The sequence below is a fragment of the Mus musculus genome, chromosome 4, assembly GCF_000001635.26.
Source record: "Mus musculus strain C57BL/6J chromosome 4, GRCm38.p6 C57BL/6J".
Taxonomy (NCBI): domain Eukaryota; kingdom Metazoa; phylum Chordata; class Mammalia; order Rodentia; family Muridae; genus Mus; species Mus musculus.
This window is the reverse complement of record NC_000070.6, coordinates 83,219,820-83,247,213: the sequence shown is the minus strand read 5'-3', so window position 1 is coordinate 83,247,213 and position 27,394 is coordinate 83,219,820. Positions and strand designations below refer to the sequence as shown.

The 27,394-nt window shown below is 43.3% G+C and overlaps 1 protein-coding gene across 5 annotated transcripts in view; it reads left to right on the top strand.

Moving 5' to 3' along the window:
* Ttc39b (tetratricopeptide repeat domain 39B) overlaps positions 1 to 26,914 on the top strand; it is a 104,010-nt gene extending 77,096 nt beyond the window's left edge. For 4 of the 5 annotated variants that reach the window (XM_006538241.4, XM_006538239.3, XM_030253766.1 and 1 more), the window contains 11 exons: positions 876 to 941; positions 2,076 to 2,184; positions 3,099 to 3,166; positions 3,251 to 3,310; positions 4,914 to 5,075; positions 5,477 to 5,568; positions 7,020 to 7,146; positions 9,864 to 9,972; positions 14,386 to 14,503; positions 16,690 to 16,806; positions 19,990 to 26,914. In XM_006538241.4, coding sequence (XP_006538304.1) covers positions 876 to 941; positions 2,076 to 2,184; positions 3,099 to 3,166; positions 3,251 to 3,310; positions 4,914 to 5,075; positions 5,477 to 5,568; positions 7,020 to 7,146; positions 9,864 to 9,972; positions 14,386 to 14,503; positions 16,690 to 16,806; positions 19,990 to 20,080 — 1,119 coding nt within the window. In that variant the 3' untranslated portion in view covers positions 20,081 to 26,914. The remainder of the gene's footprint in view (positions 1 to 875; positions 942 to 2,075; positions 2,185 to 3,098; positions 3,167 to 3,250; positions 3,311 to 4,913; positions 5,076 to 5,476; positions 5,569 to 7,019; positions 7,147 to 9,863; positions 9,973 to 14,385; positions 14,504 to 16,689; positions 16,807 to 19,989) is intronic. The other variant, NM_027238.2, reaches the window with a different exon arrangement.
* Positions 26,915 to 27,394: the final 480 nt, after the last annotated feature.

The following is a 27,394-nucleotide window of genomic DNA, read 5'->3' as shown; positions in this document are numbered from 1 at the left end:
GTCAGAGTACAATGTTATTTAGAAATCTGGAATTTTAACAAAGGTTTAACTCATTGGAAAATGAAGTAGTGAAAGAGTCATATTTTGAGCATGTAGTCCCCAGGGCTATGTTCACGAGCCCGTGTGCAGTAGTCAGTGCTGGGGTTGAGGGTGGACTGATTCTCCCCATGGACTGTGCCTGTCTGTCTGCTTGGCTGTTAAACCTCACCATTCACCTGGGACGCAGTATCTCCCATTCAGAGAGATATTTCCAAACCCTCTTCTACCTGAGCCTCTGGCCGTCTAGCCCTACCCCACTGGCTATCTCCATGAGTTGGTATTTAGTCACTTCTGAGAGACTGTTTTCCACTGTCCTTCAGGGGTGTCCCAGAAGGCACCGGGCTGCTGTGGCTGCCCAGTTCTGTTTGTGCTGGAGTATCACCCACATCTCCTTAGGTTTGTACCTTCCAGAAAGGAAGCTGAAGGAAACTTTGCCTAAACCAGGCATGGACACTCATGTCTGTAATCCAGCACTTGATCTGTAGGAGGGCACTGGAAGTTCAAGGCCAGCTTAAGCTACAGATGAGACCCGATCTCAACAAAACAAAGTAAAATGGAAAGGAAGAAAGAAGCCTTGCCCGAGATGCCTTTCATGTCACTTCATTTCACAGAAGACCCAAGTCACTGTTTAGAGGACCACGGAGATGCCAGACTTTATTGTCTCCTTACTGAGTCCTAGTCAGGTTAGACTTGATTTGGCTTCCAGGGCTTTTGAACAGGTTAGGGTTAGCCACTGGCAGCCTATAGTCAGCCTCACACATAAGCTCACTCACGTGGGCTGTCTGTAGTCAGAGTCTAACATGCCAGTGCACTTACATCTCTATTTTTCCTTACAGATGCTCTCTCTTTTACCAGCAAGAATCATCCGGTTACTAGAATTTATTGGATTTTCTGGAAACAGGGTAAAAGTTGCATTTTGTTTTAATTTTGAAGAAATTTCTGTTGTTCTCTGTTATAGTGATCTTCTCCACCCAGCTTCTTTTCAAATGGTGTTCTCTGAAGAGTGCCTCTTTTCTTGGTTTGAGATAAATACTATCTCTTCCACGGAGTATTCTCCCATACTTCCCCAAATGAGGCGCAAGTGTTCCTAACGTTCAGATTCATGCATTCACCTAGCCGATGGTGCTCACTCTGGTCCCATAAAATTGTGAGTTCCTGTTCCACCTTCCCTGTTGGGCGGCGGGGTCTCTGTAGGCATAGAATCCTGTGTTCTTGACCATCACAGTACATTGAGCTTGAAACTCAGTATGGTCTTCTGTGGTGATAGGGATGAAACCCAGGCCTGGTTTTACCCGTGCTTGGGTAAGTGCTCTACCATTGAGACAAGCCCCTAGCAGCTCAGAATGTAAATCGGAAATTTTATCAGAGAAAAATACAGCATTACTTGGGAATGAGCCGTTTATTCCTCTCCGTAGAATCACATAATCAACATGGATCAGTTTGATAACAGTTGCTATGATGAAACACTGTGAACGAAAACCATGGAGGGGAGGAAAGGGTTGATTTCGTCTTGTACTTCCAGGTTTCAGTCCATTGTGAGGTCAGGGACTAAAGGCAGGGGCCTGGAGGAAGGAGCTGTGAGGGAAGTCTGTCTGCTGACTTGCCATCCTGCTTGCTTATGTATAGGCTCATGTTTAGCTATCTTTCTTGTACAGCCCCGCACCACCTGCCTAGGGATTGGTGCTACTCACAGTGGGCGGTCTTCTTGCATCAAGCATGATCCTCCAAAGGCATGGACAGGCCAGTCTGAGCTAGGCAATTCCTCAGTGTGAGCTTTCCTCTCAGATGACTCTGGGCTGTATTAAGTGGACAACTGGAGCTGATTGGGACAGTTATGAAAGGATCTATCAGATAGTCTTATGCCAGTTTAAACTGTGACGATTGTTTCTATTTAAATACTGCCATTATTCTAAGCTGGTGAAAAATGAAACCCCAAGTTTATGGAGTGCAGGACGGATGAATGATGTGAGAATTTCCAAATGTAGTTTTTTGTCAGTCAGATTTTTCTCTCTCTGTAATGCAATTACTATCTGCAGGACCTAGGCCTTCTGCAGCTCCGGGAAGGCGCATCAGGAAGCAGCATGCGGTCCCCGCTCTGTTGCCTTACCATCCTGGCCTTCCATACCTACATCTCCCTCATTCTCGGTAAGAGTTGGGTCGTCGCTGTCTGCTTACTTTGAATTTTTGAGTTGGATGAAAGATGGTGAGATTTATCATAGAGATCTTTGGCAGAGACAGTTGACGGATTGTTTTCACTGAGCAGTTTAGAAGTCATTTATATGCATGTATGTTATTTATTTTGTGCCTATGAGCATTTTGTCTGCATGTGTATCAGTGTACCACGTGCATGCCTTGTGTCCACAGAGGCCAGAAGAGGCATTAGATCTCCTGGTACTGGAGTTACGGATGGTTGTGAGGTGCCATGTGGGTGCTAAGAATTAAACTTCTCTTTAAGAGCAGCCAACGCTCTCATTATTGAGCCGTGTGATGTCTCATGACATTTTAAAATCTGTTCTTAGATAAGATTTATGTATTAGGTGGCTGTATTTTTTTTTTACCACATTAGTGTTAGTATTTCCATTTTTTTTTTAATTTTGTAGAAAATTAAATTTAGAGGTAGTGTTGTCTTGAAAAGTTCAAATGTCAATGAGACGGCAGCCTCCATTCTTTTTTTTTTTTTTTTTTTTTTTGGTTTTCCGAGACAGGGTTTTTCTGTGTAGCCCTGGCTGTCCTGGAACTCACTCTGTAGACCAGGCTGGCCTCGAACTCAGAAATCCGCCTGCCTCTGCCTCCCGAGTGCTGTGATTAAAGGCGTGCGCCACCACGCCCGGCGTCCGCCTCCGTTCTTGAGACTTGTCTGAGACAGCCAACTCCATTCTTAAATTGTCTGCCCTGGAGCTCTTTGATCCACACCCTTCTCAGATGAAAACACAAAACAATCATTTCTATTCTGTCCACGGGTGTGTGCTGTGTGTGTATCAGTGAGAGCTGGGAATTGGTTGTAAATGTGCACTATTGGTTGTTTCGTGAGCACTGAGCACTGTCTGTTCAATTTCTAGGTACAGGAGAAGTGAATGTTGTGGAAGCAGAGAGTCTCCTCGCTCCGTTCCTTCAACAGTTCCCAAATGTACGCTTACTGTTCCATTGTCTGCCTCAGCCGTGACTCACAGCCGCCATGTCTGTTGAAGAGTGTTCTTTCCTCTCTCCACAGGGCTCCCTCATACTCTTCTATCATGCCCGAATCGAGCTGCTCAAAGGGAACACTGAAAAGGTAGCTGTGTCAGCAAGGGTTATTTAAGGGCAGTGTCTGAGTGGGGGTTGCGTCACACGGACACACAGTATAAGTAAATTTGGTTGTGTGCACTAGCAGAGATAAAAGGAATGTGATTCTGAGAAGCTAAGCTTTTACTTTGTGCACGTATGTTTTCACACTTAGTAACTTGCCTCAAAATATGTTTACACATATGTGAAGTAGTTCTTGGTGGAGTATATAAAATATTTTTTAAAAGAATGTGTAAAACAATACATTTTATTATGGGCATCTAAGAGGCTTCAGAGAACGTTGATCATTATCTATTCTTGCATTGATTTTGGAACCTATCTTTTACATATGATGCAACTATACTGGTTCCTCATCAAAGGAACTAGGCGATTAATTCTCTTAAAGCCAAACAGAAGTGTGTGTGTGTGTATGTCTATGATGTCCTTCCATAAAAATAAGATCAACCTTTTTTTTCTATTTATATTAAACCGCAGACCTACCTTCCAGATCATACATTTAAGTCTCCCTTTGTTCATTTTGAGGGCTGGGCTTCCTTTTTCCGAGATGGCTATTTTATACTTATTAAAGTAATCTGCTGTTGGTGACTGGCCACTAAACATTTCTGTGCACAAAAATACGGATATAGAATCCTGGGTCAGATGATGCTTGCATCTTTGGCATCCAGGCAAATTGCCTTTCTCGAGAATCTTTCGATGTAAATGTCTGTACAGAAATAGTGAACAGGCTGGAGAGATGCCACAGTGCTTACGAGCCCTTGCTGTTCTTGCAGAGGACCCAGGTGGGTTCCCAGCAGCTGTGTCATGCAGCTCACACCAGCCTCTGCTCGGCTTCCAAGGGATCTAACACCCTCTCCTGGCCTCTGTAGGCACCAGGCATGCATGTGGTACACATATACAATGCAGGCACTCACTTGCATATACACATAAAAAAAGAAGCTTTAAACATGTGATTCTATATTTATATATCTATATTTATATCTAGTGTTCTTTGTCAACTTGGGACATATCTGTCCTTTAATTTTTTGCCCATGGGATAAGTGTAAAAAAAGAATTTAAATTTTTACTTAATTCTATTATTACTATCATTATTTGTTGTGCTGGTCAAATCTAGGGCTGGGCAAGTGCTTTGCCACTAAGCTACATTCCTATGCAAACTTTCAAATTTGTGAATTTGTTACATGTTTATTAATTATTCTTTCCCCCCCCTGACTTGCCTGGTTACATCTTTACCAATTTTTCTTAGCTAACCTTTTGCTGATTATGTAGGCAATAGCCTTCTCTTTGCCTTTCCAAAGATCCTTATGCTATTATACTCTATGTTTTATGAAAGAACTTTGGCATTTCTATCTTACTTGGCAAGTGGCTTTCTTATTCCTGAGTTATAAAGTACAAGGTCCCCTCACTAAGTGAAATAAAGCAACAGAATCCAACCGTATTGTCACACGTTAAGGAAGAGAACGTAATGGTATATTGAGTGGCTTAATGAGTGGTGATTTTGTTCTTTTTGTACAAAGTGTTTTATGTATTTCCCATTGGGTTATTATCTCCTTGTCTGATATCTGGGTAATCAGCTTTACGCAATTGACTTATAGGCTCAAGAAACATTTCGAAAGTGCATTTCAGTTCAAGAAGAGTGGAAACAGTTTCACCATCTCTGTTACTGGGAATTAATGTGGATTCATATATACCAACAAAATTGGATGCAGGCGTATTACTATTCAGACCTACTTTGCAAAGAGAGTAAATGGTCCAAGGTAAGCTCCCTGCTTTTCTCACGTCCTCGGTTTGCTACATGGCCACGGTGGTTTGTCATTTAAGATTGATTTTTTTTAAGAGTACAGCATGGATATTTTCCTCAGTTTAAAGCTGGAGGAGGAGGAAGGGGGGAGGAGGAGGAAGAGGAGGAGGAGGAGGAGGAGGAGGAGGAAGAGGAGGAGGAGGAGGAGGAGGAGGAGGAGGAGGAGGAGGAGATAGACCACACTCCAGGCAGGATGTTGCTAGGATGTAATTGCAGGTGCTGTCCTCTAAGCGTCCTCCCTGGTGACTCAGCCTTGGAGACGCCTGCATGGTTTCTAGGTGATTTCTGGTTTGCAAGGTTAGAATGCCACGTTCATATGAGTGCTCTCTTACGAGCCCCATCTTTTTCCCCCTAAAGGCAACATATGTGTTCTTGAAAGCTGCTATTTTGAGCATGCTTCCAGAGGAAGAAGTGGCAGCGACTAAGGAGAATGTGGTGTCTCTGTTTAGGTGAGCATGATACTGTTTCTGTCACAGAGACCCTGGGGGTGTTAATACACATCTGAATTTTCCCTTCATGTTCTTTTTTTTTTTTCCTTTTTAAAGATTTATTTATTTATTATATGTAAGTACATTTAGCTGTCTTCAGACACTCCAGAAGAGGGCATCAGATCTCATTACAGATGGTTGTGAGCCACCATGTGGTTGCTGGGATTTGAACTCAGGACCTCTGGAAGAGAAGTCAGTGCTCTTAACCGCTGAGCCATCTCTGCAGCCCCCTCCCTTCATGTTCTACTTCATTAGTTTGTAACTTCTCTACTCACCGGTATGGTCACACTTCGAATAATGAATTTGGCTGAGAGCCAGCATGGATTCTTTAGCATGGTTTCAGATACATTTTCATGTCTGGGAATCATGAGAATAGCATTACACTTGTTTTCTAGAATTAGGGTTTAGTTTCAGGGGCTCTGCACCTGCTCTCTCGCGGCCATTGGGGTCTTTCAGGGATGCAATTGGATATTTCCTTGAATCCTTTCCCTTGCTTATGCATTCATAGAATTGTGCATAAGAAGCGACCCCACAAACATGTAGTCTCTCTTCACCCATGTGTTTAGATTGTGTGTGTTGTATGTACACATCATGTGTAGGCATGTATGTGTGCAAACCTGTACATGTGCAGAGGACAGAGGATGGCATCAGGTGCCCCCCACTCTACACTCTCTGCCCTATTCCCTCTAGACAGGGTGTTACTGAACCTCGAGCCAGACGGTTGGCCAGCAAATCTCAGGGGCCTTCCCACCTCACTGGGTTACAGGCATTGTGCACGAACCAGCCTGGGTTCCGAGCATTTGAACTCAGTTCTCGCTTGCAGGCCAGCACGCTTGCTTGCCGAGCCATCTTCCGGCCCCAGATTCCTTAGACCTTAGAAAACACTGAATCCTAAAGGGATTATTTACAAAGTCACCTATGTTTGCTTAGCTTTCTCAGGTTATGCATATGGATGGCTATCTTTTGAGACATATTATGTTATAGGTCCATGGATGGCTTATGTTATAGATCTGCGCAGCAGCTGCAGACAGTAACAGGACATTTACCCCTTTACATTCTTCTGTCTTGCTGGATAAAGACTTTGAGCTCTTTTCTGCTTATTTATGGAAATTGACAATTTTATACCTAGATTAGCCTGGACTGTGTTTGACCAATGTAAGATATTAGCTAAGCTGAAGGAAATATGTCAGTTAGTGGCTCTCATGGAATCAATCGGGTACCCACATTACTTGAATGTGTGTCACCATCCAGAGCTCTGTCCCTTCCTGAGGACTTCCCACTCAGGTCGGGGTATTGCCCAAAAACGTGCATTTGGAACAGTTTCTCGGCTGCTACTAGCCTGTGATGTTGTCTGAAAGCCTCAGTTGTGACTAATAAGTATGCTCACTGCCTTTCCATGGGGACCTTCACAGACAGGTGGATGGTCTGAAGCAGAGAATCGCGGGGAAATCTCTCCCAACAGAGAAGTTCGCTGTGAGGAAGGCGCGGAGGTACTCACCCCCGTCAGGCGTCCCCGGAAAGCTGGTGATGCCAGCCCTGGTACTGCTTTTACTCACTGTTTACCTACCAGAGATAAGGTCACTGTTGGGAGCATCGAGGGATGCACTTACCTTTGCTTGTGAAGTTTATAGCTCAGTTGAGAACTATTATGTATTTTTATATTTATACGTAAACTAGTTTTAAAATAAATTGAAAATTTTATCTGATGTGTTTTGACTAGTTAGTATGTTCTAGCTATTGTGATAAAGGCAACTTCAAAAAATCATTTTGAATAAAGTGGAATTGAATTACAAAATATCACAAATTCAATTTTCCATTTTTTAATAGCTATGTAAAAAGGTAAAAGGGAACCTTGAAAGCATAACTTTTCACGGATATAGCTCGTTTGACCTGGGCATGGCGGCTTATACCTGTACTCCTAGAACTTGGGTAGCTGAGGCCAGAGAATTGCCACACATTTGAGGCCAGCCTGGGCCTCAGAGTGATTTCCAGACCAGTCGGGACTATAAAGTGAGACTGTCTTACAAAACCAGCTGCCTTCTCCACCCCTAAAATATTATGTCTAACCCATGTAAACAAAACGTTGCCATTTTGATGTAGAATTGTAAATAAGAGAAAACATCCTGGAGCCGTGCCCTCCTGTGGACATGGGTCTCCCACCGCAAGCAGCGTCCTTTGGACCAGCCCTGCTGTGCTGCAGTGGGAGCCCTGCTGTGCTACAGTGGGAGCCCTGCTGTGCTGCAGTGGGAGCCCTGCTGTGCTGCAGTGGGAGCCCTGCTGTGCTGCAGTGGGAGCCCTGCTGTGCTGCAGTGGGAGCCCTGCTGTGCTGCAGTGGGAGCCCTGCTGTGCTGCAGTGGGAGCCATGCTGTGCTGCAGGGCTGGAGGGGCTCTGGTCCTACTTGAGCTCACCCTCCTAATCACCTCACTGTTTTGGCAAAGCCCCTGTGAAAAACACAATTTGACTTGGATTTTCAAAACAAAGCTTTCTTTTTCAAGGATAGCTGTTCAGTGCACAAAGGCACCCCAGTTCTCCTGTGTGGTTTTAGGAACCTTTTTTTTTTATTTAGGGGATTATTTAACCATTCTCCTTTGAGTGTTATGTAGTGTTTTCCAGTTTTTACTGTCATAAGCATGCTACAATGAACATCATTTACACGTACATGTAATTAATTCTCTAGGAATGTTTTCAAAGAAATGGAATTCTTAGTGAAAGATGTTGTGTTAATGTTGGGTATATAATGCTAAATTTCTAACCCCCTAGCCCCCCAAAAGCCCCTGTATCGATTCAGATGACGGATAATCTTTTCCTAACTTGCATTCTGCGCTGCCACGCTGAGTTCTTTATGTGCATGCTCACTCAGCTTTCCTTTCTCTATGTATTTTTAAGAGGACTAAGAATTTAGCCCCTGACCGGGGTCAGATAGGAGCCAGCCTACAGCTAGCCTAGACCGAGGTGTTTCCCACAGAACCCCAAGATTACACTGATGGGGTGAGGTAGAAATGGGCCTGTGATCATGTCCTGAGCATAGACAATAACAAGAACGCTGTGCTACACGGAGGCTCCTAGGCCCCTCTCCTAGTTGATGCCCATGTTGCTTAATTAGCTTTAGTTCTCTCCCACATTCTTTTTATATTAAGTGCTCTGCACTGGGAAGGGTTCTCTATGTCAAAGAACCTTCCAGAAACTTTACCGAGCCATTGTATTTCTTTGTCTACGTTAGAACTTAGACCCTGGTATGTATACGACCCACTTGTGCTTTGAACCACTGACTGTTGGTGGGTGTGTAGTGACAAAGAATTGACTAGAATTGCTCATACCTAGGGTTCTTGTCACAGCCTGGTTTTCATAAAAATCTCAAACCAAGCTTGCCTCGCCCTTTGATAAATATTAAGTCAATAAGAAACTTTAAATCATCATCAGTTTAAAAATAACATTATTGAATTGTGCTCCTAGCTTCCAGGACCATAAAACAAATCTGACACCATCATTTCCTGCCTCATGTCTGTGGCTGCTCTGCTAAGGGGACTCTCAAATAATATCTGTCGTAACTTAAAATTCATGCTCATCATAGATCCTTCAAAATATGAACGGCACTATCTGGACATTAGAAAAATATTTTCAAGCAAAAACACATTTGCTTTTGATCCAAAAAAAATTCTCCTGTGCTAGCCCATTAAATGTAATCTGCTAGGAAGAGTCATTAGTTTACATTTCAGGGACTGTCACTCAGCCATATGGCCTTTAAACAAGCGCCATTTCTGCATATTGGAGCGCATTACTGGGCCGACACATGTTTTTAATGATATAAAAGAACCTGAGCCCAGTAAAATAAATATTCCAATGATCATTTCTAACGATATGCTTGGAAACACTTTATGTAAACAAGTGGCAGACATTTTAAAATATTTCCCTTTACTTAAAAGTAACAACAGAAATTTACATTAAACAAAATTGTTCATAGTGTCAGTTTAAAATACTGTTTTCCTTCCGTGTCTATATTGTATCCAAGGATTGTATGCTAGAGATAATTAGTATTTGTTTGTTGAATGAATCAATGAATGATTTTTTAGTAAGAGTATAAGATAATTGCTTACTTACCTTAGAGCATAAAAGACAAAAGGATATAGTAAACCAGGGGAAATTATGCCACTAAATTCCAAACAAGGAAAGGTTAGGACCAAATCCTGACGGTCCTGTTGAGGTTTTCAGCAACACCTCACGTAGCTGCCGATGGTTTTTCATCCTTACTCCTTAGGAAATGATGTACGTCTGGAATGGCTTTTCAATAGTGGGAAAAAGGAAGGACCTTTCTGAAAATCTCTTGGTGACTGTGGAGAAGGCTGAGGAGGCATTGCAGAATCAAGGTAAGTGTGCGGGCCCAGGCCCTGTGTCTGCTCTCCTTCCTCGCCTGTGTCTCCCCGGTGCACATGTGCCTGCCTTGATCTGTGTGCATCTCACGAGCCCACCTTGATCTGTGTACATCTCACGAGCCCACCTTGATCTGTGCGCATCTCACGAGCAAGGCTTCAGCTTGTGCTTGTCATCAAGATAAAGAGACAGCACCTCGTTACATCAGTGAGTCTTGAGAACCTACCTCTAAACAAAGGGCATGTGCCACAAAAGACCATGGTATAGGATGAGACTCCATTTTTATAGTCTAGCCATGACCAGTGTTTAAAGGAAGGGTCAGTCAGCATCTTTGTTTTTAAGGAGCAGCTCTTCTTAGTCTTTTTCGGCTACTGTAACAGGATACCATAGGTTGGGTAATTTATAAAGAAAAAAAAAAAGGATTTTTTTTTTTCTCAGATGTGGAGACTAGTGGGTGCTGAATCAAGGTGCTAGGACGGACCAGGACTTTCTTACTGCCCTGTAACGTGGCAGAGGGCATGGCGTGGGGAGAGACTGAGGCACACAGCACACATCACCATTCTCTTCAAGTTCCTACCTCTCATCATTGTCTCAGTAACAGTTAAATCTCAATGGTTTTGAAGGGGACACTCAAGCAGTTAGCACTACTGTCCTGGGCTGTGAGTGGCTCCATTGTCTTATACTTAGGTCCACAATACATCCCACCCGCTCTCTGGACTCCATGGACACCAGGCATGCATGTGAGACACACACACACACACACACACACACACACACACACACACACACACACACACACACAGAGGCAAAACACTCGAATAAAACAAAACAAAATGGTAGCCCATCTAATGGTAATCTTTGCTATTTTATTGAGAAGTTATTTTAAAAAGAAAAATGTTTTATTTTATTTTGAAATCGACAGAACTGAATCATTTTGAAATTGAAATAAAATGGAAGTATGTTAGAGTTTACCTTTAAAATAAGACGTAGGGGCTGGAGAGATGGCTTCTTTTTAAGTAGTTACGAATTCTTGCTACTCTTGCGGAGGACCTGGGTTTAATTCCCATCACCCATATGGTAGCTTATAACTGCCTGCTGATCTGATCCCCTCAGTGTGTGCATTAGACATGCAGGTGGTGGTACACATTACATGCAGGCAGAGCACTCTCACACACACAAAATAAATACCACTATTTTTTTAAATGGGGTTCCATGAGATAGGCTTCTCAAAAAAATTTAAAATTTTGAACAAATTTGGTAGTTCTCATTGTTGATCAGTGAATTTGACAAATTTAATAATTTGCTCATTCAAACTTCCATAGCTGACATAGACAGAATAGGGGAAGAAAGATAGCTCTTGCTGTTGTGGGAGTTATCTAGATTAAAGCCCACATACCCACAAATTAAAAGGATGAATGAATGTTTATGTGGAAACAGGAAAGCAAAGGAGACACTTTTGCAGGATTATGTGGGAACAGGTGTAGGGCATCCCCCCCCCCCCAGCACTGCCTCTCTGTCCCCTGCTTCCCCAGGCTCTGTAGGTGAACCCTCAACCTCTGTGATGTGCTGTTGTATCCTCCTGACCCTCAAGAGTGGGTCCTTTGTCAGTCACATTTGCAAACAAGCAGTGGCTTTTTCTTGGAACAGACTCGTTACCCTCAGGTTGTTTTGCTCTCCATTGTTTGGAGAAGAACTAAAGAAGTAATGCTTGCATCATATGCTCATACCGGGAAGTGGTTAGAAACCCAAAGCACTGCCTTTCTGTTTCTGTTTCTAATGGCATCTTCAGATGAGAGATCCGAGCAACTTCTGGGCAGATGAGCTGAGACTCCAGCAGACACACCAGGCTTGCCACAATTCTGTCCTGTGTTTCTCCTGGGTGAAAGAACTTGTTTATTGTCAAGGTCACCAGTTCCTGCAGATTAAGTTTCTAATGAGTTTTAGGACCATTGTTCTATGTAGGAACATTATCTTCTCCGACCCTAAACTCCTGACTTAGTAATTAAGCTCCTGTTCTCCAGATTGAGGGGTGGGGAATCTGTGATTGGAAAATTGAGTTAAGTTATAAGCCTGAGGTTGTGTGGGCTTCCACCCAGCCCATATTCATAGATATCAGAATGTGGTTTGGTTTTGTGGCTCAAAAACAGGGTAGGAGGGTACCAGTGACCCTACTGTAGTAACTGGGCACAGTGAGTCAAGGTTGGCCAACCACACAAAGGGCTCAGCCTAGCGCACTCGGAGGCACGCTCAGCCTTGGTCGGCATGTGGTATTAATTTCTGTACCGTTTCCTTTGGAAGTCTAAACAAATCCATCATGTACCCAGAAGTTGGCAGCAGATCCACTTTGTCTATCCTTGCAGTTAATTTGTGTGGCGACATTATATAGCAAACAGAATCAGTTACATGAAGGGATTGCAGTCTGGTGGCCTTTCACGTTTCAGTCAGCTTCCACGTTTCCTGCTTGGTGCGATCCAGCAAGTTTCTAAAATACGCAGCGTAGATATTTTTGTAGTTCTTAAGCTTCCTTCTTTCTTGGCCTGCCCACAGTTAGGACACTCAGCCCCTCACTGTGCTGCACATACACTTGGGCATCGTTACCATGATTGAAAAAAAAAAAAAACAAAAAAACCCCACTTTTCAAACAGTATCATTTCTCTATGTGTGTGTGGTTGTCAGAGGACATTTGTGACACTGGTACTTTTCTTCTACCATGTGGGTCCTTGGGATCAAACCCAGGTCATCACCCTTAGTGGCAGTCGCCTTCACCGGCAAAGCCGTATCGCCTGTCTTGTTGCAGTGATATATATATATTTTTAAATTCCAATTGAAGATGGAAACTATTGAAATCTTCCTCTTTCATGAGACTTTGAATCATGACAGGGAGTGATCATGTGACGACAGTGTACTATGGTCAGAGGAGTCTGTGGTTTTGCTTCTGAGGTTTGTGTCGGATGTGGGATATAAACCCCTCTGTCAAATTGCTAACTTAAGATCCCCACAGAGTGACTTTACTGGTTTTTCAATGGTAGTTGTCTGTGGCACCTCAAAAACCATAATTCACTGAGCAAGCAGATGTTGTCACGACACAAACTGTCAGAAAACTACTTCTCAAAGTTCAATAGGATACACAGCAGTGACACTAAAATCCAGTGTCCTGTGTGGGTCTTAAGGCTTTGGGCTAAGGGCCGACTGACCTTTTCGTAGACATCTCTGAGAGAAGCATGGGTTGGGTGTAGGGAAAGGTAGCTCTAAGTAGTGGGAAAGGTTAGAGGTGTTGGCATCCGTGGGCTTTCTAGTGACGTGTCAGCACTTGATAGTTAGAAGTGAATCTCAAATGTTTAAACACTTAGAAGTGAAGTGAGCCCCTTCTAGCTGGGTGAGTGGCACTGTTAACCTCTAATAGGTGAGGGCTTTATAAGCTGAAACACCAGCACATGTCACTGGTGAGGTCTGAGCCTTGACCCTGAAGCATGAGCCTTTCAATCTGGGGACGTTCAGAGTCTGCTCAGTTCCCTTCACCACCCCTCCACACTGTCACAGCCTGAGACGTGTAAATTAGCAGTCTGTCTTGGAATAGCTTCTTCACATGTCACCCGCAAAAGAAAAAAAGCAGGAAAGCCCTCACGCATGGAGCGCATGGCATGGCTACCTTTGTCACACAGCCACCGCCCCATTCGATGCGACTCACTCTGCCTCATACGCCCAAACTGAGCTGGAGACAGGGGTCCGGGTGGGGAAGGAAGGCCCTGACATTCTAGGAGCATGGGGGTTCGTGGGGGCTTGGGGTGCCTCGCCCACGTTTCGGAACCATTTCACGGCATAACTTCCCCCCAAAAGAACATAACCTGGGAGAACTGCTAGGTTGTAAACATAATGATCTGGAAGAGAGGTTTCTGCTTCCTGCATTTTGAACGGGTGGGAGGCCATCTGCTTCTCCATATGGAAGCGCTATCCTCTCCTGCACGGGTGCCAGCAGAGTTAGAAGCCAAAACCACAGGAGGAGACAGCCTGGCTCCTCCCTTCACCTCTGAGAGAATTAATGGAGCTCATTCTTTATGTAGAGTTCAGATTTCCTGTCGTAGCTAAGGCCACAGGATTCAGGATGACCACCTGAAAACTCTGCCTGTGAACACAGCGTAAGAAATGCTGGTGATTGAGAGAGTTCAATGCTCTTCTCAGCAAGGGTTTGCAGTGTGTCGTGAGTTAACAAACGTGTTTGTGAATGGTCCCCTTAAAGCCCAACATCAGTTAGTTTTCCTCTCAGTTCGGAGTTTTTTGAAAGCATTTTTGGACTGGAGGTGCAGGGCAGCCCAGAGTGTCTGCCTCGTAAAGATGGGGCTCTAGCATCCATCGCAGACACCATGCAAACAATGAGCTTTCCCCCTTCCGTCTATGCTTCTTGTTTTAAGACTTTACTGACTACTCTGTGGATGATGAATGCTTGGTGAAATTACTGAAAGGATGCTGCCTCAAGAACTTGGAGCGGCCCTTGCAAGCTGAGCTGTGTTTCAACCACGTTGTGGAAAGGTAAGAGGCAGCCCGAGGACAGGTGGTGGCTTCAGGGGAATCTGTGGGACAAAGGGGTGCCCCGAGCCTTTAACCTCATGAACAGATCTGCGGTTTGTTTGGAATATGGCTTTACGTTATTTCCACTCACTGCTTAAAGATGACTGCTAAATGTAAACTTAGAGCCAGGCTGACAGTCGCTAAGCGTTGGCTGTAAACTACTGAGGCTCTCAAACTCACTTGGTCTCTATCACTTCCTGTGGGGTGTGTGTGTGTGTGTGTGTGTGTGTGTGTGTGAGAGAGAGATGGTGATTTGGCAGGGAAGAGAGGTGAAAATACTGCTCCTTGTTTTTTCCCACAGGACATTTCTTCTGTGTATGGTGATCTTTGTTTTACAGCAATGACAGTACTGTCCTGATACTTTTCAGAGAGTTGGAGCAAGGGTGACTGCCTGTCAGTAAACTGGTGACCACTGTGTTCTAATGGCTGTGACTACTCACTCTGCACAGTGTGGGCCCAGGAGCAGGGCTCCCTACTTCTTTTCATAAAGAACCTGAAAACTGCATCTAATGTCAGGTCTCCTGGGTTTTAAATATTTTGTTCAATATTTTTGAAAAGACTGCAAGCCAAAAAGATAGAGGCCATTCAGTGTGCCACCTGATGCCTTCTTTCCCAGGTCACGTGCCTTCCCATTAACAGCCACTTGGACTCCTCCCTCATGACAGTATTTATGAGAATGTAGGACACGGAATCTTGTTCCCCAATAAGGTAATTTGGTGTATTCGCAGCTCTAGTTTATTGGCATTTTCCTAATGTTCAAGGGCCGGCCACTTGCTGAATTTCACAGGGAATCATTGACTGGTGTGGTTTACAATGTTTGAATTGTGCAGTCACCTTAGGTGGGGTTAAGTTGAAGAGGAGACCTCCTACACCACCCACCTCGGCTTCTGCGCAAGCCACTTTTGTGTTAATATCATTGTTCAGCACAGTTCTTGGAACTCTAGAGCAAGGGACATTTGAAATGCAAGTTTCCGTGAGGACTGGCCTCTTGATGGTTAATTTCCAAAGAGATATGCTTTTTGTTTTTTCTTCATGCCAGAAGTATAGGCAAAAGGTCATCTGTCTTGTCCCTTGCCAGCAAGAGAGTTTCTTCTGGTCCATACTCTCTCCAAAAGATGCATCCTCTTTTCCAAGCTGAAGGTCCAGCCACCTGCTGTCTGTGGGTTTAGGGCTTCATCTTCTTCATGGCCACCAAGACACAAGTCTTAGGTCTCTGCATAACCATGTCTCCTTCCACACAACTGTCTCCTCTTACTTCTTTGAGACTAGTTTTGGTTATAGCCTGATAAACTGAAATTAATCTGACACAGAATTAGACAAGTCAGCAAACAGAGTAGCCATTCAGAATGGAAACTGTAGAGTATCACATTGCATTTTGTACTTTTAAAAAAAGACTTATTTATTTTATGTATTCAAGTACACTGTAGCTCTCTTCAGACACACCAGAAGAGGGGCGTCAGATCCCATTACAGATGGTTGTGAGCCACCATGTGGTTTCTGGAAATTGAACTCAGGAGCTCTGGAAGAGCAGGCAGTGCTCCTAACTGCTGAGCCATCTCTTCAGCCCACATTTTGTATTTTTGATAATGAGTATATTTGTATGCATGTATCTGCCACCAAAAGTGAAAAAATCCATTATAGTTTGAACTACAGAAACAGTTCGCTCTAGATTTAAAACACTGTTGTTAACTCAACCTTTTTCCTGGGCTTCTAGTTTTCATAATGATGCTGAAACAAGACTACTAGCCACCCAGTCACTGACATTTTGAAGAATTCTAAGACCAAGTATGAAGGGAATTGATGCTTAATTAAACACATAAACCAGTGCAAGTTCCTTACTCCTACATTTAGAATCACATGCTCCTGAAGATGATCTTGTCAACTCTGGGTTCATCTTATTGAAGGTCTGTGTGTATCGGTTGCCCTGAGAGGTTGTGTGTGTGGTGCCAGTGCTGGCCTTACCTAAGGAACAGAAGATTAGTGTTGTGCACTTCCTTCCATATGTTGTGAGGCCTCGTATCTGTGAGGCAGCATCCTTCCTCCGATGGCAGTCTCGATGTTGTCTGGGAAATGAAGAGTGATGTGCGTCTGAGGTGATGCCTTTTGTGTTCTTTTAAGACTTAATTGATTTTCATTTGCTCTTTTAGTGAAAAACTATTGAAGTACGACCACTATCTGGTGCCATTTACGCTGTTTGAGTTGGCATTTTTGTATAAAAGCCAAGGGGAAATTGACAAGGCCATCAAGGTCCTAGAAACTGCAAGGTGAGTCCTGAAGGTAACTTGCCCTGTGGCCTTGAAGTGGGAGACATCAGTGCTATTGCAACAGCAGCAGTGACTGATTCCTTAAGGCCAGTGAGCCAATGCAGGTTCAGCACGGTTGCTTTTGCTAATTTAGGCTGTGGGCTTTTGCTGGAGTTGTGCTATTTCCTGCCTTAGTCCACTGCTCTGTGGCTACCTGCAGATGTGATTGTGTGCACCTAGCTAACTGACCAGCTTCAGCATATTGTCTTCTGTATCAGGAGTCAGCACACTTCTCTGCAAACGACCAAGCAGTAGGTATCTGGGCCTCAGAGTGGGCACTGGCTTTAGAGCCATAAACTGTCCATCTATTGTATGCACTTAATCCACTGTATGTACCTGTAATGTGGAAGGGAAGGGGAGAATGGGCGTGTTCAGAGCTGCTCTTTGGGTCATAGTTTTCTGACCAACAAATACTGTCATATAAGTCATATCTGACATTTCCTGAAGAGCTTCCAATCATGTGATCTTTCCCTGCATTCATTTTTCGCTTCTATGGCAGGTCTAAGTGTCTTTTGTCATTTCTGCTAGATAGTGACTCAGACTTGTGATCATGGCACTTTTTCAGCAAGACAAAACCTGTAGTCTGTTTGAAGAATGCCATACAGGTCAGTTGAGTGTAGTAGCTCACACACAAGTGTAATCCCTACTCTAATCCCAGGCAGTAGGAACATTGCCACAAACGTGAAGCTAGCCTGGGCTACAAAGTGAGACCTTGAGTCAAAAACAAATACAAACAGACAGTGAGATCTTGTGTTGAAAACAAAACAAAACAAAAAAACCAAAGCAAAAAGTTCTGGGTCATAAATAGCTTAGTAGTCACTGTTACTTCTTCCTGTTCACTGAGTGCCTGTTATATATATGCCAGGTCAGTGAAGGCCATGGAGGGCTGCTGTGAGCTCAGCGGGGAATGCCCTGCAGGGCTAGCTGAAGAGAGATCAGAGACTCGAGATGTACGGTGTTGATCTGGGGTGCCTGGATGTTAACTGAGTTGAGAGTCTTTGGAGGAGGAGACAGTGTAGTTGACACCTGTGTAAGTAGGCTAGTTTTGGAAAGGTGGGTCACCAGGTCATCCTGCACAGGATGTGGCTGTGGAGCCCCTGGGTTAGGCAGTGTGGTTAGTGGGTGGACAGTGGTGGTTTATACTAGCTACGGGAACCCTCAGAGCAGCAGGGTTTTGGGAGGAAAGAGACACAGCGCTCAGGGCTGCAGTACTTTGTGGTGGCTGCTCAGGATCCACATGGAGAGGGTGAGCTGGCTGGCCACAAGATATGCAGCCGTTTTCAGGGCCACATGGACAGGAGCCAAAGTCCCCAGCACTGAGTGTCATAGTCAAAGCCATTGTTCCTGAGGTCATTAGGGAAAGCGTCAGAGCTGGAGCTGGAGGCCCCATATAGCCCCTGGAGCATTCCAGTCTAGACATTAAGTTGTAAGAGTTGGACACTTAAGATCTTAGAGTTAAGAGGATGGTCCGTTGCTGTTTAACTTCTACAGATGTCAATGTTTAATTAAAGTTGTTTCAGAACAGTGAGGTGCAGCACGTGGCTCAGAGAGTCAAGAACGAGCCCGTAAACCTGAAGACCAGAGTTCTTTTCTAGAAGGAAAAGAATGAGCTTCATCGAGTTGTTCTCTGACCTCCTCACAGGCTCTGTGGCATTGCCTACACCCATACAACAGGACATACACCCAGTGATAACAATGACAAAATCAACACGGACCCTCTAAATTCATACAAGTGGTCGTCAGCTAAGAAAGTTCAGATATGAGAAGGCAAACATTCCTTAGAATGGGTGCCAGCTGCCAAACAGCATAAGACCAGAACTATAGAGGTCATGGGTGACCATGACAGGGAGGTGGGCTCAGCTACCATAAGATGCTAGGGACGTTAGCTGTGAACAGACTGGCAATATGGAGGAAGACGCCTTAGAGAGGTGGTGCCACCAAGTACTTCTTTCTTACAAGAGAAATGGACAATGCAGGAAGAAGCCACTTTGGAAGGTGAGGTGTTAGGCATGAGAACACTGCAGTGTTGCAGCTGTGGCGTCTGTCTGTGTATCCTCGGATGACAGTGTGGGGCACTCGGATGACTGACAGTGCGGGGGCGGGGCACTGCTGCTTCAGACCTTCCCTGTTGGAACACAGCGCTACTCAGCGCAGCTGCGGCATCAGGTGATGCTGCTCCCTTCAGCGTGGGCTTTTCAAAATGCCCAGGGTCTGGCCAGACCCTGAGAGAATATTCACTGATTCTTTGATAAATCTTAGTAACAGGTCTATTTTAATCTGTGAATTTCAGGATCTATCACACTCATCAATGTTATCAAGAAAGTGTAAAAAAAAAAAAAGGCAGGGGAATAGAAAGCAACAGTACTTCAGAGGCAGCATCAGCTGTCTGTCTGCCGAAGCATATATGAATCCAGGAGACCTAAGTCGAAGCTGTCTTGTCTGCTTTGCCAGTTCCTAGCAATTTTAGTGAGGAGAAGTCAACATGAACGATTTAAGTCCATGTTCTTTCTCATGGTTCTGGGGATTGACCCCAGAGGCTCTGTGTGCCAGGCGTGTTCTCTCCCACTGTGTTCCATTCCTCGCCTCTCACAGTGTACCACCCACCTTGCCTTCTTGACCCCTTCTGACACTGGTCTAATTGAGTCATTAGTGACAAAATCACTGAAAACTTACATGAGAACTGGAGTAAGTGGTTTTGGGGTCACGGGGAAATCCTGGTGTCTTTGTTGTGGGGTAACCGTGTGGGTTTCAAGGTATTTTTATTCTGTTGAATAGTGGATTGTTCATGATCATTGTGTTATATGACCCTGCCTTAATGTTTTCCTCTTTAAATATGGAAGTTGAGCCATGTAGCAGTATTTAGCCAATGTGCCATGCCTTCTTGACCATGCTATAGTTGTGGTCTGGCAATTAGAATGATTTACTCAACGGTATAACCTCTTAAATCATCACTGGGGAAGCCTCAGGAAAGCAAGAATGCAGACTCACTGTTCACTTTGCCCCACAGAAAGACGCTGCTCTTTACTCTGCTCCAGTAGAACATGTTAGAGTCAGATGTAAGGGGTCAGAGGGAGGCAGAGGAAGGGGGCGGCACCCCCCTAGAGAGGGTAAGTTCTGACTGTACAATTTTATCCTTGTCTTCAGAAATAACTATAAGGATTACTCCCTGGAGTCCAGGCTACACTTCAGAATTCAAGCAGCTCTTCATCTCTGGAAGAAACCTTCCACGGACTGATCCGGAACACACAGGATGGATCTTCCCCCCCGGTTAACATTGACTCTTGCTATGGAGATCACTCTCTGTGTCAAGGTGGACCCATGATCCATCAAATAAGAAACAGAAAGCCTGCTGTCAGCCACTTCCTGTCATCGGAGTGGCGTACTGTTTGGTCTACATACTTTCCCCTCTGGAATGACATTTAATACTATACAGAAATTCTTATACTCTGCCTTCACTGTAGATTTCAATTGAGGGGGTGAAGTCTTTTAAAAGACTGGCAGGTACAATAAAGCCTAGTTAGATTATTTATTTTTTTAATGTAAAAATTAATATTGTTCAAATAGCAAATGGCTTTATCAGCTGAGCCATTTTTAGATTGGCTTGTCCTTTAAACTTCAGAGATATTTTACTGCTGTTTAAATCTCTGAGAGTAAATAAATATCACATCTATAATAGTATGACAGTGGGTTTCTGAAGATTCTGGAAGAGAGAAATGAGGGGCCTGAGGTGGGTGAAGTATTCCTAGGCAGAAGGGACTTGTATCTCAGCAAGATGTCACAGTTGTAAGTTTCAGGATTTCCAGTCCTCTCATTGGTTGAAGGTGGTGGCATTTTTCAGAAACTATCCTGTATTTGAATGTACTCATATCAGATCCAATAATAGCATTCAATCACATAGACACATTTCTCATGTATCTAAGGGAATAAAAAGCTGTATTTTAGATCTCCCTAAGCTTAGTGCTGAAGCCTGAACTACAGACTTCCATTGTGTTTCTTACAGGAAGGAGAAGCTCCTGTTGCTGTGAGTGATATGTGACATGTCAGTGATTGTTTACAGTCATGATGCTGCTGACCCAGGGCCATGGCTGCATCTTGGTTCTCTGAGTAGGAACCCGGATCAGAGCCTGAGCAGATGCCCTTCTGGGGTCCCCACACCTGTCAATCACCCTTTGTGAATTAGAAAGAACACGCTCATTTCGAGAAACAGAAAAGGCACAGATGGCTTTAATTTCTCTTTGAATTGTGTAACTGTGAGTCTCTGTGTTAGACACTTTCAACAATGCTTAGCATTAATCCAAACTCTTCCCATTAGAATATAGTTTCTTCAACCCCTCGCTCTCCTCCCAATCAACGGCCTATCAATAGTGGGTGTTACAGCTGAGGGCCAGACTCCACCCAGTGACAAAAACCAGTTAGAGTCCATGGACCTGGGCTTTTGTCTTGTTTCTATTATTTCCAAGACCAGTAACTTCTCTAGAGGGTAGATGGCTCCACCTTCCCTCGTCAGCGCCCCAGGTTTGTAGTTCTGAGTCTTTCTCTGTTGGTTAATAGTTAACAACATAAAGCAAATAACTTACCTTTTCCAGGACTTGGGTTTTCCAGTGGGAGAGGCAAGGTAGCACTCACTGCCTGCAGCCTCCAGAGCTGGTGCATTTGGTAGCTTTCTGTATACTGGGGAAGCTGTACACGGAGGAGTGAGTTTGATAACTATGGCCTTGCACATGGATTACAATACCTCTAGTATCCGCTGAGTCTGTGGTCTCTTGTCTACAGTGAGATGAACGTGAGCATTCATGACCTTTCAGTTTATTTATTTATGCATTTAGCACTGACAGTGGCCCAGATTATGGAGTTGCTCCTGCTGTCCCCGACTGCAGTTCCCCATGCTCAGCAGGCACTGGTGGCCTGTTACGTAAGGTGCCATTTCTTATTCAACATTGATAACACGGAGGCAGAAATCATTATATCTCACTAATATGAATCACACAATTAGCTACAGATAGTAGGGAAATAAATTGTCATGAGCTATAGAAATATGTTTAATAATTATATATATATATATGAAGAAAAGTTTATAAATTCTTTAGAAGAGCTTTGATAACGATATTTTAAAAACAATCTATTCATACTATTAATGTGATGGGGTGTGGTGGCACACATTGTTAATTCTAGCATTTGGGAGGCAGGGGCAGGCAAATCTCTGAGTTCGAGGCCAGCCTGGTCTGTTTATTCAAAACTCAAACCAACCAAACAAAAAGAATACCCATATTTTGTGAGAAACTATCAAAGCTCATGGTCTGTAAATTCCCATTCTGATATTAAATGAAAAAAATTAAGCTAAAAATGACTGTTTTAGAGACTGGAGGGTGTCCCGGCAGTTAAGGGCACTTTCTGCTTTTCCATAGGACCAGAGTTTGTTTCCCAGCACCCATGGCAGGCAGTCCTTAACTGTCTGTAACTCCAGAAGAGCTGACACTCGCTCTGGCCTCTGTAGGCACCCAAACACACATGGCATGCATTCACATAGAAACATACATACATACACATTAAGTAGACAATAAATCATTTTTTAAATGACTACTTTTATACTATCAAACAAATCTACTTGTGCTATTTTATTTTGTGGTTTTCTTTTGTTTATATTGCTCAAATTCTCTCTGTCAGCACTGTGGACCATCTATCAGTGGCTTTATAAGTACTGCAATAGAATTAATACCACAGAACTTTATCTATTTTCTGTCATGTTCAAGATACTGTACCGGCACCAATTTCTTAGGATGTTTGTAAGAATCATCTTTTAAAATCTGTTGTGATTTAAGATGTTTTGTGAAGAGCAAGTGCCTAAGAGACAACGTTATCTAATCATCTTTTTGAGGCCACGGGTAATAGGCTGGGTTTCCAGTATGTCTGATTGCAGTTTCTGTAGCTACCTGCAGAGGCAGTGTTCTGATCGGTGTTTTGTAAATGTAAGGATTGTATTTCAGAGCCTTGGGAGGGAAAGCCTAATTTCCTTGGGAGAATTGATGGAAGGGTAACTACAGCAACTCCCGAGTATATTTGACCACTTGCTCTGTCTGCACATAGGAGATGTTCCCTATTTACACTGCAGACAGTTGAGTGGCCTTCTAGTTGTCCTGAGGACAGGAAGAGACAAGTGGGCAGGAGCTAAGGGAGATCAATTCAGATTCCTGGACACTGCAGCTGTTCGAGCAATCCAACAGCCCAACCAGCTCCTTGGGAATGGAGTGAATTCAGCAGTTCTGGTGACTGTCATCCCGCCCTGGTCTGAGTGTCTGTCTGGGTTAATTGAATTGGAGGTCAGCTCATTCTACAATGCTTTGATCGGGGTCTAAAATCTGAGGTAGGGAAAGGTAAAAAGCAGGTACCCTCTCTTCAAATAGAAGCGCATGTTCCTTGTCAATCATTCTACTGTGATGGGCACTAGTGTCATCTGCTATTGTGTTTGTTATGGGTCTGGCTGGCTCATCTGTCCTGTGCCATCTATTCTGGGTAGATCCTTGTTAGTAGAGACCCGCACCCTGGACAGTAAAAATAATGGAAAAAGTCTTTATGATCAAGTGGAAAACTAATCCTGGAATTATTCTGCTTAATTCTCTGGACATTTTGTTTTTCCTCTTCCTTTCTTTTCCTTTCCTTTCCTTTCCTTTCCTTTCCTTTCCTTTCCTTTCCTTTCCTTTCCTTTCCTTTCCTTTCCTTTTCTTTTCTTTTCCCACTGGTTTGCCAACTTTGTATTCCTGAATCACCAGTTCTGGTGCATTCAGTTGGAATTAGTTCATGAAGTAACTGAAATTCTAAGCATTTGTGATTTATCAGGTCTAGAATGGATCTTAGAAAACTACATTGTCCCTTTCAGCCTGTGAGCATGTTGGGCCTGCTGTTCTCTGTCTACTGCAATAGCAACTTGTCAGCTGTCGCTGCTCTACTCTTGCCGTGGCCAGGGGACCTCCCTCTTACACCATGTTGTGTCATACATCTCTCAGTGGTTTACTTTTTCCATCCCGTGTACTGGGCAGATGATAGAGCTCCGTGGCTTGTTTGAACATTGGCCTTTACCCACCTCTCACCCCTGTGAACTTCTTGTGTGCCATCTCAAAGTCTTTATTTTTAAGATTACTAGGTTATTTTAGAAACTATCTTCGATGTCACAGCTGTTGGGGTTGTAGAAATATTTGTAGATTTCATGAGTAAGACAATTTATGAAAAATCTAGTGACCCCTTTGCAAGACTTTGGCATTATGGAAATGCTAACATTGGTTCTCGTAGCTAGCCCATTATACTATTTAAAGGTTGTTAGGCACAATTTATTTCCCTTAGGGAGTAACATAAAAGGTGACTTAACTAAATTTAAATATTTCATGCCTTCCAGTTGCCTATTGTGAATATCTTGAGTGTGTGTGCCTAAGCGATATACATAATACAAGTTTTAATCTCTTTAAGCATCTCTTGATTAGATGCAGGGGTAGCTCTAATGTATCAATAGACCGGTATCAGTAAGTAATATAAAATAACCCATATTGGATAATCCTTCATGCCCTTTTAGGATGAAAGCATTTCTCCGAGTTACTTTCTTCCTCAGAGCCCAGTTGTCTACGTACTTTCCTTTATGTATTAGCTGGCCAGAACCCTGCATCTTTAGTTAGTATTTTTTTTTGGCATATTGTACATTTGCTGTTAGCTCTTGTTATTTTAGAATGCTGAACTTGAAATATAATGTAAAGGGCACATCAGACTTTATCATCATGGAAGATAGACTTCACATTGAATGGTCCTCTCTGACCTGGACAGCCTTTCACATGGGGAACAATTTAAATCCATCCCAATCCATTTCTAAAACCTCATTGCTGCAGGAAGAAGCAGCAAGAAGAGCTCTTCTGTGTATTGAGGTGGCTGAGCAGGTTCTTAGCCTTAACCATGCAGAAGAAGGATTCGTGGATGCAGCCCCATTCCCTTCTAATTGCACTGTGTACAGTGACAGAGTCAGCACAGTATTGCTGCGACAGGACTTTGTGTGCAAAGATCAAAGCAGCTGCCTTACTGTGTTTAAATAATAAAGAATGTCTGCACATGCCTACAGGTTGAATTGAATTTTATTTTGTGGTGCTAGAAATGGACCACGGAGGGCTGGTGTAGGCTTTGGAAGTGCGCTATACCTGAGCCACATCCTCAGCCCCAGGTTGAATATTGAATGGAAAAAGTCAAGGTCTGCTAATATCAAACTTACTGACAGTAAGTGCACACCGCACCTTGTATGTCACAGCCCAGTGGTTCTTAGGTTCTGTGTAATTTAAAGGATAAATTTAGGGGACACTGGGTGCATTTAATTTTATTGCACATTAACTTTTTTTATTTAAATATTTTTAAGGACTTTGAATTAAAAGTCTTCGTAGTTTGTGTACCAAAAGAAAAGAAAAAGAAATTGTTTTCAGTGGAACGTAACTGATAATGAGAGTATCTGAATAACTGAACATATTAAGGAATATTACTTACATTTATCTAGGAAGGAATTGCATTATTCTGAGTTTGAAGTATACTCAGATTGAAGGTGTGACTCATTCTGCTTGAGGAATCACACACACACACACACACACAAACACCTTACTTTAGTCTTATCTTAATGGAGCAGGAGACCCAGGCAGGTCACAGTTTTGGAGATAGTAGATGAGTATAAATAATTTTCACAAATTCCCATTTTTCCTGAAGTAATTTTTTCCCCACAGTAGACAGTTAAGTGTTTTCGGTACAGCTCTCCCCTTGCCCACTCTTGTATTAAACCAAGGTTACCAGCACGGGTGCTAAGTAAGCTCGGGACCACAGAGCACTTGGCCCAAGGGATTTATTTTTAACTTGCACAAAAGAGAGAGATTATGGTAAACATTTTAAATCTCAGGCTCTTGGTTCTGTTGGGTCCAGATTACCCAAGACCTAGAGAGACTGCGTGTCACTGGCTCGTGCTGTACAGGAAACCACTTATGGTTGACAGTGGGTTGTGCACCGTCACTGTGTCATGGGGATTCCAGAAGCCACGTCTTCACCGCTTTCATCAGTTTTTCCTTTTGTTGACTGTTGGCATCTGACCACCTGGGTGAATATCAGCTGTCTCTTTATAGATTACTATTTTAAAATATTTATTTCAGATGTTCATAGAATGTTCAATTTTTTGATGCAAGTTATTTACAGAGGCATATATATTTAATAATTGAGATATATTATTTTATTGCACAACCTATTTTCCAAAGCAAATTTACTTTGTAGGTGTTTGTCTTTTTGTGAAGAAAAAAATGTTTTTTTCTTTTGCCTCAAAATACAAGTTGTAAACCTGTCTTCTGGCGTAAGTGACTCTTGTGATAATATTTGCTTTCCGCTTATTTGTGAACCAGTTTGGAGTTGCCAGTTGAACCCTCAGAGCTCCCCTCTGACCTGGATTCAGTGCAGTGCTGGTCAAACTTGGCATTGTTTCCCTGCCTCGGTTTCCTCTCCTCATTGCACTTGAGTTTGGCCTCCGTTAGTTCGTTTTTCAGCAATCAGTTTTACAGAGGAAAACCGCCTTAGGAATTGAAGAGGTTAGAACTCTTTGTAAATCGAATGTGTTATTAACATCTGTCTGCTAATAAGTGGATTAAGGTCTGGTCCTAGAGAAAGAGACCAGCTAGAAAGAACAAGAAAAGTGCAAATATTTTTGATGTAAATGTTGTGTTCCCGTGACTTTTCATATGCTGATTTTATGTTAATGTGATCACCTGTGATATTTAAGTGACCGCAGATAAAGATTTAATTTTCAACCTGAAGACGGCAGGTCCTGTTTCTATTTTTAATATTGAGACAGTTTTGAAAACAGATGTCGTATTATAAATTGTATTTTTAAGTGGAAATAAATCAATTTGAAAGTCAGTGTTTTCCTTTTCTTTGTCCCTTACAGAAGGCTCTGTGTTATTAGATATATATTTAAGTTGCCAGATTATTTTCAGAATTCTCTATTTTCATATCGCTGTAACCAGTTTGCCTACAATGTGCAATTGAATTGTTATTTAATAAATGACACGTGATGGGATTACAGTCTTCTATTTGATGTACATGTGAAAGCTGGACACAACATTCACCTAGCTGGCCCTTCATTGTCTCAGTGTAGGCTTGGCTTCTTGGTGCGGCTTCCTTTTTTCTCCTCCCAACCATATAGGCCGGTATGAAGGCCCTTTCTAAAGCCATGCTCTTGGCTGGTCCTTGGGCGTGAAGTGAGAAGAGGGGTGGATCATTTGCCCCGAGGGAGGGTTGTGGGTCTTTCATTTTTGTATATCTCTTTAGTAGCCCAGAGGATTAAACTAGCTGCTGACACAGCCAGTTGAAGCATTCACTGTAGCAAAGTGGACACAGTACTGGTCTTTGAAGAGCAGTCAGGCTGACACTCAGCCCTCCTAGTCAGCCCAAAAATTTAGCTTGCAGCATTGCCTGGATTCTGTCAGAACACGGGACTGCACGCTGAGGAAGAAAACCATACCGCATCTCACAGGCTTCCAGCAATGGTTGCTCACTT